This window comes from Brachyistius frenatus, unplaced genomic scaffold (assembly GCF_029030835.1).
Source record: "Brachyistius frenatus isolate BFR_SWC_R1_liver_20210118 unplaced genomic scaffold, ASM2903083v1 Contig_314, whole genome shotgun sequence".
Lineage (NCBI taxonomy): Eukaryota > Metazoa > Chordata > Actinopteri > Embiotocidae > Brachyistius > Brachyistius frenatus.
The window spans coordinates 257,438-272,231 of record NW_027210913.1 but is presented as its reverse complement, the minus strand read 5'-3'; the positions used below and the strand labels follow the sequence as shown (position 1 = coordinate 272,231).

The 14,794-nt window shown below is 40.2% G+C and overlaps 1 protein-coding gene across 1 annotated transcript; it reads right to left on the bottom strand.

The window, feature by feature from the left end:
- Positions 1-2,720: 2,720 nt before the first annotated feature.
- Positions 2,721-13,523, bottom strand: LOC138635521 (dnaJ homolog subfamily B member 6-like). Its single transcript, XM_069723030.1, has 8 exons — positions 13,361-13,523; positions 10,006-10,112; positions 8,007-8,116; positions 7,757-7,822; positions 6,113-6,223; positions 5,876-6,019; positions 5,534-5,747; positions 2,721-3,630 (listed from the first exon to the last, which is right to left on the bottom strand). The coding sequence occupies exons 2-8, from the start codon at positions 10,068-10,070 to the stop codon at positions 3,525-3,527; spliced, it is 816 nt and encodes a 271-aa protein (XP_069579131.1). The 5' UTR covers positions 10,071-10,112; positions 13,361-13,523; the 3' UTR covers positions 2,721-3,524.
- Positions 13,524-14,794: the final 1,271 nt, after the last annotated feature.

The following is a 14,794-nucleotide window of genomic DNA, read 5'->3' as shown; positions in this document are numbered from 1 at the left end:
CTGGCTATTGAAAAGCAAATCTCAGCCACCAACACTTAATGTTCAGAAACCAGGATCTGTTTGTTAACAGGATGCTCCACAGACCTGATCAGAAACATCCTACGAGTGTTCACAGACGGGATAGAAAAGTGTTTGGAGCTTCTGGTTCTGAAAAATGTAACCAATGTGAAAGTGTCTTAAGATGCAATACCATCGAGTGCCACCAGAGGTTGGCTCCAAAAAGCCTCTGGCTCCATAGACATACCTTCACACACACACACACACACACACACACACACACACACACACACACACACACACACACACACACACACACACACACACACACACACACACACACACACACACACACACACACACACACACATACACACCTACACACACCCACATACACACCTACACCCACACACACCCACATAGACACCTACACCCACACCCACACCTACACACACCTACACACACCCACATACACACCTACACCCACCCACACACACACATACACACCTACACCCACACCTACACCTACACCCACATACACACCTACGCCCACACCCACACCCACACACCCACATAGACACCTACACACACCCACATACACCCACACACACACACACACACACCCACACCTGTTATTTTGGCTATCTGCAGATGATGTGGTTCTGTTGGCTTCATCAGACGCTGACCTTCTGCATGAGACGGGGCGGTTTGAAACAAAGTGTGAAGAGTCTCCAAGTCTGAGGCGATGGTTGTCAGCTTGAAAACGGTGGACTGATCCCGTCACATGAAGATGGAGAACCTACCCCAAGTCAGGTATGTTGGGGTCTTGTTTACGAGTGAGGGGAGGATTGAGCAGATTGACAGGCGTCAGCAGGAAAAGGCTTTGTACTGGACCAATTATGGGAAAAGGGAGTAGAGCTGGAAGGCGAAGCTTTCGATGTACCAGTCAATCTATGTTCATCTACGTCTCAGCTGGAGACTGAACGAATTAAATTTTTACTAGAAATGTGTGAAGTGGGTTTCCTCTGCTGGGTGGCCGGCTCAGCCTTAGAGCTGAGGTAAGGAGCTCCATCGTCCTGGGAGAGTTTAGAGAAGAGGTCCTGGTTCTTCACGTCCAAAGGAGCTTGTTGAGGAGGTTTTGGCATCTGATTGGGATGTCTCCATCTCGTAGGAGACCCCCGGGTGGTTCCAGAACATACTGGAGGGATTAAATATCTCATCTGGGCCAGGAATGCCTCGGCTCCACCAGGACGAGCTGGAACATGTCGCTGTGGAGAGGGACGTCTGCGCTAACCAATGGAAAACTCATATTTCAAACACATTTGAGAAAATACTCACAGCATTTTGTACTCCATCATTTATATTCAGAGTACAGAAACTGAACCATTTTTCTCCTGCAAATATTTAGAAAATCTGTGTTGGTGGTGATTTATCTTGGAATAAGCACATATTACATCAGCATCAGAGCATATGTATTTTCTTAGGAGACTGGCATCATTTGGAGGAAACACATAAGTTTGTCATCATGCTTCCTATCAAAGACAGAGGTGCAACACAGCATCACTGCCGGGCCCCAAGGTCTTCTGTGCTCAGCGTATAAACACAACGTTTTAAAGGGCAAACAATGATGTTGTGTTTTTCATTTTTGTCCAACTCAGTAGGCAAGATGTTGTGATGTAGTCATGTGGTGATGTAGTCATGTGGTGATGTAGTCATATAGTGATGTAGTCATGTGGTGATGTAGTCATGTGGTGATGTAGTCATGTAGTGATGTAGTCATGTGGTGATGTAGTCATGTGGTGATGTAGTCATGTGGTGATGTAGTCATGAAGTGATGTGGTGATGTAGTCATGTAGTGATGTAATCATGCAGTCATGTAGTGATGTAGTCATACAGTCATGTAGTGATGTGGTGATGTAGTCATGTAGTGATGTGATGTAGTCATGTGGCGATGTAGTCATGTAGTCATGTGGTGATGTAGTCATGAAGTGATGTGGTGATGTAGTCATGTTGTGATGTAGTTATGTAGTCATGCAGTCATGTAGTGATGTGGTGATGTAGTCATGTAGTGATGTAGTCATGTGGTGATGTAGTCATGTGGTGATGTAGTCATGTGGTGATGTAGTGATGTAGTCATGCAGTGATGTAGTGATGTAGTCATGCAGTGATGTAGTCATGTAGTGATGTAGTCATGTGGTGATGTAGTCATGTAGTGATGTGGTGATGTAGTCATGTAGTGATGTAGTCATGTGGTGATGTAGTCATGTAGTGATGTGGTGATGTAGTCATGTAGTGATGTGGTGATGTAGTCATGTGGTGATGTGGTGATGTAGTCATGTAGTGATGTGGTGATGTAGTCATGTGGTGATGTAGTCATGTAGTCATGTAGTGATGTGGTGATGTAGTCATGTGGTGATGTAGTCATGTAGTTATGTAGTGAAGGCCTGTGCACCTGTGTGGGTGAAGCACTATATATGCAAGTAAGTGATGAAACAGACTCACTGCCGCTACTTTTAAATATTTTACTCTAATACAATTGTTTTCTTGTAATATTGTTATGATACGCCCGTGAAACACTGTTCATGTTTTATTTAGAAGAAATCTGACAAGGTAGAAGTGGCACTTTGGTTACTACCCGTGATAAAGTTTACAACTCTGGAGGGTTGGACAAAAAGCTGTTTAACAAAATCACCACAGACTAATAGAACAAGGAGCGACCAAGATTTCATTATCCTGAAAAAAGGATATAACTCAAGATTTATTGGTTTACAAACTACACAAAAGTCCTTCTATATTCATATATCATTTATAGAGTTCCTTCCATCATTTGTGCATCATAATGCAGCTTTAACATTAAGACTCAACATCAACAGGTGTACATGCATCATTAAATAAACAAAAAACACAATGTATTAGAACATATAAAATTGCATAACTCACTCTATCAGCTTTGCATTTTTTTAATAGAAAAAAAAACAACTAAAAAAAGATTAGACAAGCAGGGGCAGACGCTTTATTTATTCGTACCCACTTTTTAAAATCAAAGTAAACTTTATTTTTTTCCATTCAGATGAAAAAGCAAAGTCATGCTTTGTTTTCTGAAAACAGCGTGCGCGGTCCGCACACAGACCGACACAGCTGAGTGCATACAGAAAGTACTAGAAGTCGAGGGGTCTGGTCATATCAGAACATCAAAACAATACTGTGGTCCCAAACACAAAGAAAACACCACCCTGAGCCAAATTAAAAGGACTGCTCCAACTAACCCAACACATGAACAAATGCATAGAAAAGCCTGCGTCCAAACGCTCCGATCTGAATCACTGGTTAACAAATGAGAGTCAGCAGGGAGAGGACATGATGGGAAATAAACACAACCTAAGTATGTACACATCCAACTAATAGTCGAGCACTATTATTACATGGTTTTGTTCGGTTTTTTTTTCTTCTTCCTTCCGTTTCGAGCTCAAGTTTGTTGGGATGTTTGTGCTGAGGTAACACGTCTCCAGCGGAGGACGTCCACGTCTTCACTTGTGTTCCAGTCGCAGCAGCTGCTCCTTACCGTTAACGGTTATCGACTGCAGCTGGCCGTCCTCCTCCACCTCCACCCGCTCCTGACCGTTCTCCACGATTCTGCAGGGACGACAGGGTGAGGAAGAGGAGATGGATTTAAACCTAATATTACATCCCACAAATAACTACCTTCATTTTGAAAACAAAAAACAAAAAAAACATTTATAAATGTAAATGGGAGCTTGTACACTGCTTCTGATCTACTCAGCACATTACACAGGACACATTACACACCTCCCAGGTTACATAGATTCAACAATAAAATATCACCTGTTTGACAAAAATTTAAATCTCCACGATTTTGTCTAGAAATATATCACTGATTGAACATCACATTGAACAAGTATAGTGGGAGATCTATTTTCTCAACTGACTTCCTGCCTGGCCGATCTGCTCTGTTCAGACCACAGACTGGATATAAAAGAGTTCGTAGCTTCAGGTCTGTAAAATGGTTCCGATCCAGAAGTGTCTTCAGCTGCAATACCAGCGAGTGCCACTAGAGGTCGGCTCCAAAAAGCCTCCGGCTCCATAGACTCCCATTCAACTTCTCTCATCAAATCCAAAGTGAATAAAATGTGTCCATCAGTTATCTCGGTGTTGTTAGCTAAAGTCACTCCTTCTTATTAGTTTTCTGGAGGTCCATCTGAAAATAATCCCTCATTCATTAGAAAAGAAGATTCAAGAAGACCTGTTTTTGGGGGCGTGTCTGTTTGATTGACAGGCCTGTGGTGCAGTCAGGTTACAGCTATCGGTGGGCGGGACGTAGTATCGTCAGGTTTCCAATCAGATCCGCCGCTTGCCCAAATATGGTCACGACCATAAATGGCCTTAAGAACGTAGAAATATGGGATTTGATAGTTGCAACACACAATGCTGCTAAAATAGTAACATTAAAATATTTTAGTTAAATGGTGGAACAGAGGATGTAACTACTTCCTGTAGTGTTGAGGAAACTGTCAGCGTCTACACTGGGACAGGCTGCTTTCTATGGATTTATTTTTTTATCAACAAGACAATTTCCAGTTTGGTTTGTAATTGAGGATTACTCAGTGGAGTGGAGGTTGTCAGTCACTTACAGCAGGTAGTGTCCCCTTGACTTTCATTGTCTGGCCTTAAGTGTATGATCATAAAGAATACATATATTATACAATACATACCTCCAAAATGTAGAATTGTTGGAAAAAAAAACCCAAATTGAATGTGCAAAGAAAATGAAAAAGTGTAAAACCCGCAAGCTCTGATGTTCAGTCTGATGTCCAGGCTGATGTCCAGTCTGATGTCCAGTCTGATGTCCAGGCTGATGTCCAGTCTGATGTCCAGTCTGATGTTGTCTGATGTCCAGTCTGATGTCCAGTCTGATGTTCAGTCTGATGTCCAGGCTGATGTCCAGGCTGATGTCCAGTCTGATGTTGTCTGATGTCCAGTCTGATGTCCAGTCTGATGTCGTCTGATGTTCAGTCTGATGTCCAGGCTGATGTCCAGTCTGATGTCCAGTCTGATGTCCAGTCTGATGTTCAGTCTGATGTCCAGTCTGATGTCCAGTCTCATGTCCAGTCTGATGTCCAGTCTGATGTTCAGTCTGATGTCTAGTCTGATGTCCAGTCTCATGTCCAGTCTGATGTCCAGTCTGATGTCCAGTCTGATGTCCAGTCTGATGTCCAGTCTGATGTCCAGTCTGATGTTCAGTCTGATGTCCAGTCTGATGTCCAGTCTCATGTCCAGTCTGATGTCCAGTCTGATGTCCAGTCTGATGTCCAGTCTCATGTCCAGTCTCATGTCCAGTCTGATGTCCAGTCTGATGTCCAGTCTCATGTCCAGTCTCATGTCCAGTCTGATGTCCAGTCTGATGTCCAGTCTCATGTCCAGTCTCATGTCCAGTCTGATGTCCAGTCTGATGTCCAGTCTGATGTCCAGTCTCATGTCCAGTCTGATGTTCAGTCTGATGTCCAGTCTGATGTTTTACCTTTTAGTGGTGATCTTCCTCCCGTTGATGATCTTGGTGGAGGTTGACACAGAGCGGAAGTTGCCCATGCCGCCTCCGCCTCCGCCTCCGAAGGAGGTTGAAGAGAAGGAGGTGAAGCCTCCGCCTCCCAAACCGCCCATGGTTGTCATGTGACCCATGTGACCCATGTGACCCATATGACCCATGGTGCTGATGGGGCCGAAAGACCCGAAGCCTGAGATGAACCGGGCACAGAATCTCACGTAAATAGACGACGCTGGTTTGTAACGTGAAATATTCTGGAGGTTATATGGTCCGGTAGCAGAGCATGTTTTTATCATTCATTCATAATGCATTTCTTACCCGTGTCAAAAGGTGTGAAACCAGCACCGAAGGGAGGAAAACCAACGAAGCCCCCGAAAAACGAGCCGTCTGTCCGGCTGCGAGTGGGCCTCTGGTGCCGCCGGCCGGTGCCGAAGAACGGATCCTCATTGAATGGATCTGGACCTGAGAGGACAGAAAACAAGGGGTCACTATTACATCAACATACAACTCCTTTAGCGACATCCTAACTTCTTTTATTTTGAAAGTACGACTTACCGAAAAAATCTGCAAACGGGTCTCTGCCACCGAAGAATTCCCTAAAAACATCTTCTGGGTTTCGGAATGTGAACGGTTCGTGGAAATGATCTCCGTTGTGGAAATGGTTCCCTGAAACACCACAAGGATGAAAACACACGTTAACGCTGTAAATCCAAAGCAAATGTTCTGATCATCATCACACTCGGTTCCTGTTGAAGTTGAAGTGTTTGTCTGGTCACAACAAATCGACTTCACAGACAGGTTATATAAAAATGAAGTTAACAATAAACAAAACCTGTAAACTGTCTGGTCATTCTTTCCCAGGACAGAAGTTGTCTCTTGGTGTCATTATTTACTGGCAGTGCACGTTTGGTTCATAATATACCGTCTGTTTTCTAGAAAACTACATCTAGAGACATGAAACAGACACAGTCATGTTTTATGGATATAATATTGTTCCCAAGGAAGTTCTCATCATTGCAGTGAGTGCATTTAATATGTCAAACCTACATTTGATTCCAAGACTCATCTCAGACTCTTAAAGCTAAAAATCATTTCTTTATGAGCTCATTATTAATCTGCTGTAAAGTACATGAATCGATTTTTTTTTTTAAAAGCAAAATGACATGGTTTCAAACCACTTTACAATTCAAAAGAATACAAAGACACATCTGAACATCATCTGTAATTATTGGATGTTGAACCTGCTTCATTTCTACATCCAAAATATTCCAGCATGGTATCAGGATAAGTTGTTTGGCATGTTGAACACCAAGTAACAATAATTCATTATACACATAAATCCATTTGTAAGGTTAATGCAACTTTTGTGACAGGTTTTTATGACAGTATTGATCACTGTAGTTGCTTCAAAATCCCATCTGGCTGTAATAAACACGACTGCAGTGACATGAACAGAGTTAAAACTTTTCTTTGGGGACATAAAGGTCAGGTAATGGATCCCAATATATGTTACCGTGACACTGAGCGGATCTCAAAATGTTCAGAATCTGAATAATATTGTGCCGTGACTAAAGCATCTTGAAGTCTCTGGTGATTCTTCAGTAGGGTTACTAAAGACGGTGAAGACACTTTGAGCTTGTTTTCAAGTGTCATGAATTAATTTCCTCAGAGGCAGCACAACACGTTACAGAAACTCCTGCAGGCTAAACTGGTCCACCAAACCCTTTTAGTAAAAAATGGGAACACTCTCTCTGGCCAAATAAAACGTGTAATGCAGCCACAGATTGTATATAAAAGTGGACGTAGCTTCCGGGTCTGAAAGGTGAAGCCAAAGTGGAAGCACCAAGCAACGACCAACAGTAACGTCACCCGCTAACATTTGTCAACGGAGCTGTTTGAATCTTCTTTTCTAATGAATGAGGGATTATTTTCAGATGGACCTCCAGAAAACTAAGAAGAAGGAGTGACTTTAGCTAACAACACCGAGATAACTGATGGACACATTTGATTCACTTTGGATTTGATGAGAGAAGTTGAATGGGAGTCTATGGAGCCGGAGGCTTTTTGGAGCCGACCTCTAGTGGCACTCGCTGGTATTGCAGCTGAAGACACTTCTGGATCAGAACCATTTTTCGGGGCCGGAATTGATTGACAGGCCCGGGGAGCAGTGAGACAGTTCATCTTAAAGGAAGCACTCACCTCTTCCTCCATTGTTCCCCGTCAGCCCCTCTTTGCCGTAACGATCATATATGGTCCTCTTGTTGGCTGCAGGAGGAGAGAGAAATGTTTTAAAGCAGAACAACAACAGTACGGACAGAACTAATGAGGCAGAAACAGGAGGAGCAGTGAAGAGGAAAGAAGGACGCCGTGTTTCATCTGAACTCCTCTGCTGAACTTCACACCCCGAGTTCTGCTTATTTACAGGATGTACAGACGCTGTGGTACAAACCGTCTGACAGGACTTCGTAAGCCTCCGAAAGCTCCTTGAACTTCTTCTCCGCGTCGTCCTTGTTCTCCGGGTTTTTATCGGGGTGCCACCTCAACGCCAGCTTTTTGTACCTGCACACAACAACATGTTAATGAGACTCAATTCAAAACGTTACAATAGCGCTTAGGAACTTTAATTTATATTTAATTTAATTTATAATATTGCAAAATAAAAACAAGAACATAAAAGACTAAAATATTCACGCACTGACCTACAAACTATAATAAAAAAAAAGGACTCTGCCATCAGTTCAGCTCCTTTATCCTCTTCACACTTTCTCCACAATCACAGCTCAAGTCTCAGTAACTGTTTTGTCTTCTCCACATTTGTTTTGTGTTTGTTGTCTACGACGTGGAGCGTTCACAGGTTAAAGTGGGTCACCTCACACTTCGGAAAGCTTCTCCTTAGCTTCCTCTCACATTATTTCTCTCTTCTGTCTTCATACCTTTTCTTTTTTTTTGCCAGGATGCAGGTAAATGTGTCTCCTTTAACACTGTGCACCACGCACAGTGTTTCCCCCAAAGATGGAGTTGTTAAAGCCCAATTATCTTGTCATGCATTCAAACATAGCCAGAAGGATAATGGAGACCGAAGTACTGAGCAGCAGATTGTCTGTCAAGCTAACATATAAGGTGTCCTACGCTTTTGGATAATCAACTTTAATTGAACGTGTATTGACAACAACCAGTCAAGTAAAATCCAAAAATGCAAAAGTGATTTGTCTAACAAGCTTTTAGTTTTGAAACAACACTCCTGTGCACGGTGACCTCCTGACACGGAGGAGCACTTTGTTAGTCGACTGATTGAAGGATGTGGTCTGGAACACATCATGTGTGATGGCTAGCTCACACCAAGGGGACGATATTGAATATTTTTCCCAATTACAAATCATCAAAATTATGCAAAAGCGCATAATGTGCATATGTTTGTAGTATTTCTCCCTTGTGTCATGAAGACCAGACATCAGGTTGACCTCCTTATCTACCGTCCTGCAGTCGGGATGAAACGTTTGTCTTTCAACAACATTTACTGAATGAGTTACTGATTCAATCCAATCTGCTCATAACTTTACAAAAGTTGTTTCCTGGTGTTCTTCTATCGAATGAGTGTGTTTGCTGTGATGTTGCTCACATGAAGCTACAGGACTGTTTTCTGTTCAGTGATCACCTTTGTTGTTACAATCGCTGTGCTCTCATCATCAGCTCAGAGCAAATGCTTATAAATGACTTAACCTGCATCTGAATAACTAAATGAATAAAACCCTGCAGAGGGTGTGTGTTACTGTTGGATGCAAACAGGAGAAACCCTGTGTAACTGTCTGAGAGTCTCTGAGTGACAGCTCCACTGGTCCCAACACAAACATCAACCATTCGGTCTATTACTTGCTCTTGTTCCCACATTTTAGACATCAGGAAGATAAAACAAAAGCAAAACTTTTGTGACAGTAATCAGGGTTTTTGACTCGGCGGGTGTTTGCAAGGTGCTTAGAGCCAAATCTCAGGGAAGTAGGTGACTCAGAGGGAATTAAGCATCTCTTATAAATAAAAATCAAAACTGTTGCAGTGAATTTGATTTTAACGAGTTTCATCATGAAACAATCTTTAAAAATGTCTATATAAATGTATAAACTGTTTCAGAAGACTCAGAGTTCCTCAATGATAATAAGAGTAAACGTCAGTTAGAGTGGAAAATGTTACGAAGGCTCAAAACTAAGTCAGAAATATCCAAGAAGGGATGTTTAAAAAGAAAGAAATCTAGATGTAGAAACATGTTTTAAATGTCACCTGAATCAGGTTTTAGCAGTTTGATGTCATTGAGACTGATTACTCCTTAGAAAGGTGAGCAGCCTGCAGTCATTATCAGCTGCACATCTGTCAGCCGAGGTCTTCGGAGGACAACGAAGTGACGGCATCTCTGTGCAGGTGACGCCTGAACATCTTAAACATTTTTATCAACTCACGCTTTCTTTATGTCTTCTGCAGACGCTTCCCTCTGTACTCCTAAAACCTGGTAGTAGTCCACCATGATGAGCGGCTGGATGGAGACACTTCAGTGAGCTTGATGCACCTGAAAGAGGAGAGACAGCTGCTGACTGGAGGTACGAATACATCACCACATGACAGTCTGGTTAGTGTCCCTGATGTAACAGCTAAAACAACCCCAGTGAAAGTGAATTAATACCTTTTTTTAATTGATATTTATACTGCCCTGACAGGAAGTCACTGTTCTTTATTGTTAAATCATCTTAAATAACACCAGCCTAAAATACCGTTGCACTGTATGTCAAAGCACCCAACATTTTCCTTTTTTCATCCCAAGCTGTATTTATTTATTTTTGGTGTATAGTTTGTGTCTGTGTGTGTATTTATTCATTGGTATTACTTTAAAAAAAAAAAAAAAAAAAAATCTATTTATATATCTTATTTTATTGTGTATGTATTTGTTATTTTTTTTCTTATTGTGTGCACCTTCTTTCTTTTTTTTTTTTTTAAACTGCGTTTCTATGCTGCTGTGATGACTACATTTCCCCCACTGTGGTATTAATAAAGTCTTATCTTATTTATCTAAATATCAACTCCAATAACTCTGGGATTCTGTTTCTGATGTTTACTTGAACAGTTATTTTTTGTAAAACTGTGAAAAACACCATATGACGTGTTGCCATGACAGATATGTCAAAGTAGGAATTCTACAGCTAGAATAAAGCATCACAGTAAATGAAGGTGAACATGATAATAAGTGAATATAAAATTAGTACAGGATATTAGTTTAGATTGGAAATCCTCTTAAGTCTGTTAGTTTAGCTGCATTTATATGCCTTCATCTAATAAAATAAACATTTCATCAGGTCACTGACACCGATTGTTACAAATGGCTGCACTTCCAATGTCCTCGTGTCTTTTTCAAATCCTCCTCATCTACTCACAACCAGATTTTTTAAACAACTGGATTCAACTATTCCTTTTATTTGTTCAGGTACTACCTGAACTATACAATATATATGTGTAGTGGAGTAAACACTAGAATATGTCCCATGGTGTTACTTTGTTCACTACTACCTGAACTATACAATATATATGTGTAGTGGAGTAAACACTAGAATATGTCCCAACTACTACCTGAACTATACAATATATATGTGTAGTGGTGTAGTAAACACTAGAATATGTCCCTACTACTACCTGAACTATACAATATATATGTGTAGTGGAGTAAACACTAGAATATGTCCCAACTACTACCTGAACTATACAATATATATGTGTAGTGGAGTAAACACTAGAATATGTCCCTACTACTACCTGAACTATACAATATATATGTGTAGTGGAGTAAACACTAGAATATGTCCCAACTACTACCTGAACTATACAATATATATGTGTAGTGGAGTAAACACTAGAATATGTCCCAACTACTACCTGAACTATAGAACAATATATGTGTAGTGGAGTAAACACTAGAATATGTCCCTACTACTACCTGAACTATAGAACAATATATGTGTAGTGGAGTAAACACTAGAATATGTCCCAACTACTACCTGAACTATACAATATATATGTGTAGTGGAGTAAACACTAGAATATGTCCCAACTACTACCTGAACTATACAATATATATGTGTAGTGGAGTAAACACTAGAATATGTCCCAACTACTACCTGAACTATACAATATATATGTGTAGTGGAGTAAACACTAGAATATGTCCCTACTACTACCTGAACTATACAATATATATGTGTAGTGGAGTAAACACTAGAATATGTCCCAACTACTACCTGAACTATACAATATATATGTGTAGTGGAGTAAACACTAGAATATGTCCCAACTACTACCTGAACTATAGAACAATATATATAAACACTAGAATATGTCCCAACTACTACCTGAACTATAGAATATATATGTGTAGTGGAGTAAACACTAGAATATGTCCCAACTACTACCTGAACTATATATATATGTGTAAAAACACTAGAATATGTCCCAACTACTACCTGAACTATACAATATATATGTGTAGTGGAGTAAACACTAGAATATGTCCCTACTACTACCTGAACTATACAATATATATGTGTAGTGGAGTAAACACTAGAATATGTCCCAACTACTACCTGAACTATACAATATATATGTGTAGTGGAGTAAACACTAGAATATGTCCCAACTACTACCTGAACTATACAATATATATGTGTAGTGGAGTAAACACTAGAATATGTCCCAACTACTACCTGAACTATACAATATATATGTGTAGTGGAGTAAACACTAGAATATGTCCCTACTACTACCTGAACTATACAATATATATGTGTAGTGGAGTAAACACTAGAATATGTCCCAACTACTACCTGAACTATACAATATATATGTGTAGTGGAGTAAACACTAGAATATGTCCCAACTACTACCTGAACTATACCTATATGTGTAGTGGAGTAAACACTAGAATATGTCCCAACTACTATATATACAATATATATGTGTAGTGGAGTAAACACTAGAATATGTCCCAACTACTACCTGAACTATACAATATATATGTGTAGTGGAGTAAACACTAGAATATGTCCCAACTACTACCTGAACAATATATATATGTGTAGTGGAGTAAACACTAGAATATGTCCCTGAACTACTACCTGAACTACTACCTGAACTATAGAACAATATATGTGTAGTGGAGTAAACACTAGAATATGTCCCAACTACTACCTGAACTATAGAACAATATATGTGTAGTGGAGTAAACACTAGAATATGTCCCAACTACTACCTGAACTATACAATATATATGTGTAGTGGAGTAAACACTAGAATATGTCCCAACTACTACCTGAACTATACAATATATATGTGTAGTGGAGTAAACACTAGAATATGTCCCAACTACTACCTGAACTATAGAACAATATATGTGTAGTGGAGTAAACACTAGAATATGTCCCAACTACTACCTGAACTATACAATATATATGTGTAGTGGAGTAAACACTAGAATATGTCCCTACTACTACCTGAACTATATAATATATATGTGTAGTGGAGTAAACACTAGAATATGTCCCAACTACTACCTGAACTATACAATATATATGTGTAGTGGAGTAAACACTAGAATATGTCCCTACTACTACCTGAACTATATAATATATATGTGTAGTGGAGTAAACACTAGAATATGTCCCTACTACTACCTGAACTATACAATATATATGTGACGGAACTGGTTGGTGTTAGCTTAGCTTAGCTCAGCCGTAAACATCATCCGACACAACGCGGAAACGACCGAAGTCCTACCCGACTCGAGTCCAGCTGTCCGGGGTCTCAGCAGATAGCAGCCGACAGCAGACACAGGCTTTAATTCAGGCTGCTGCAACAACTACAAAGGTTGATTCATGTTCAGCAGGCTGGAGATTGTCAGATTAGACGCAACATCCTGCTTCTGTTTCTTCTTCTTCTTCTTCTCTTTGTTTCTCGGAGGGTGTTAACAGCGCCATCTACCGGACACACGAGGCTACAGCAACAGAATCCGGGGTCGCGATGGAGGACAGTCAAAGAAATTAGTTCCAAATCCTTAGTCTATTGTCCTGTCTTATTTATTTGTTTTAAATAAAAATGTATGTACAAATTCACAAATACAACGGCTGTGGAAAGAAAAAGGAAAACACAAAAAAATAAACATACATTAAAAGGCAAAGAACAGAAAATAAATAAGCTACAAGTCAAATTCATTATGAGGCTCTGGATGTCCTTTCCTAACCTCTTTTCTAAGACGTCATGAGGTCAAGGAAAGATGTGAAGGAAAGTTCAGAAGGACGAATTCACAGAAACACTCACAGCCTGTTAGATCTGATCCCAAACTAATAAAATGTTCTCAGACCCAGAAATCAGTTTGTATGCTATCCACAATTGTTTTAATTATGACATGGGATCCTAATAAAATGATGTACAGGAGATCTGTGATCTCTGTTTATGGTTCAAACTCCAGTTGAATTCTCATGTAAATCAACAGCAGACCTGTTCCACTCAAACCATATAAATAAACTTAAAACATAATGAATGGTAGCCTAAAAAGCAAAAGAAAACACTATTTTTACTTTTTTTTACTATAATTCAGAGGATTTTTTTTATAATCCCCACATCCGATTTACCAGAAGTTTTTATGTTGTTAAATACTTCAATGAATTAAATATACATCAGAATGAACTATAATATATTGAGCTGTAATCGGAATGTATTCAGCCTCTTACAACAACCAACAACATTCATTCTGATAACACAATGAACCTTTAAAAATCACAAATACGATCAAAACCTCTCCCAATTCGACAAAAAAGTTTCTTTAAAATGTCATATTGTTGAGCCAACATTTACACCAATCAGCTGTTAGATCAGGTGAGATCCAGGCATTTCCCATCATGCCCTGAGGCCGTGCAGTCGGTGGAGAACAACTGTGGCACCTCGATCCAAAAAACTGCAGCCGCCTTGATCTCGTGATGTCATCACGTTAAATGACTTCAGAGCAAGTCGGGCTCAAAGCTGGACAGGAATGTATCATGGATGTGTGCCTACGAATCGCAGGCCAAATCCGACTCCACGGACATTAGGCAACATAATTATGCAACGATGATGAAGCAGATCGGCCTTATAAAACAATTTTAAGAAGATTGACAACACATAGTGCATCTTAGACACTTCTGTACGTTCTTACCTTCCTGTGTGTTGTTGTGG

Bases quoted from the DNA above. Each gene is read 5' to 3' on its own strand.
- LOC138635521 (XM_069723030.1), bottom strand. From the start codon at position 10,070: ATGGTGGACTACTACCAGGTTTTAGGAGTACAGAGGGAAGCGTCTGCA. The intron at 6,020-6,112 runs GTAAGTCGTACT...CTGTCCTCTCAG, and splicing joins CCCGTTTGCAGATTTTTTCG to GTCCAGATCCATTCAATGAG. The intron at 3,631-5,533 runs GTAAAACATCAG...TCGTCCCTGCAG, and splicing joins AGGAAGATCACCACTAAAAG to AATCGTGGAGAACGGTCAGG.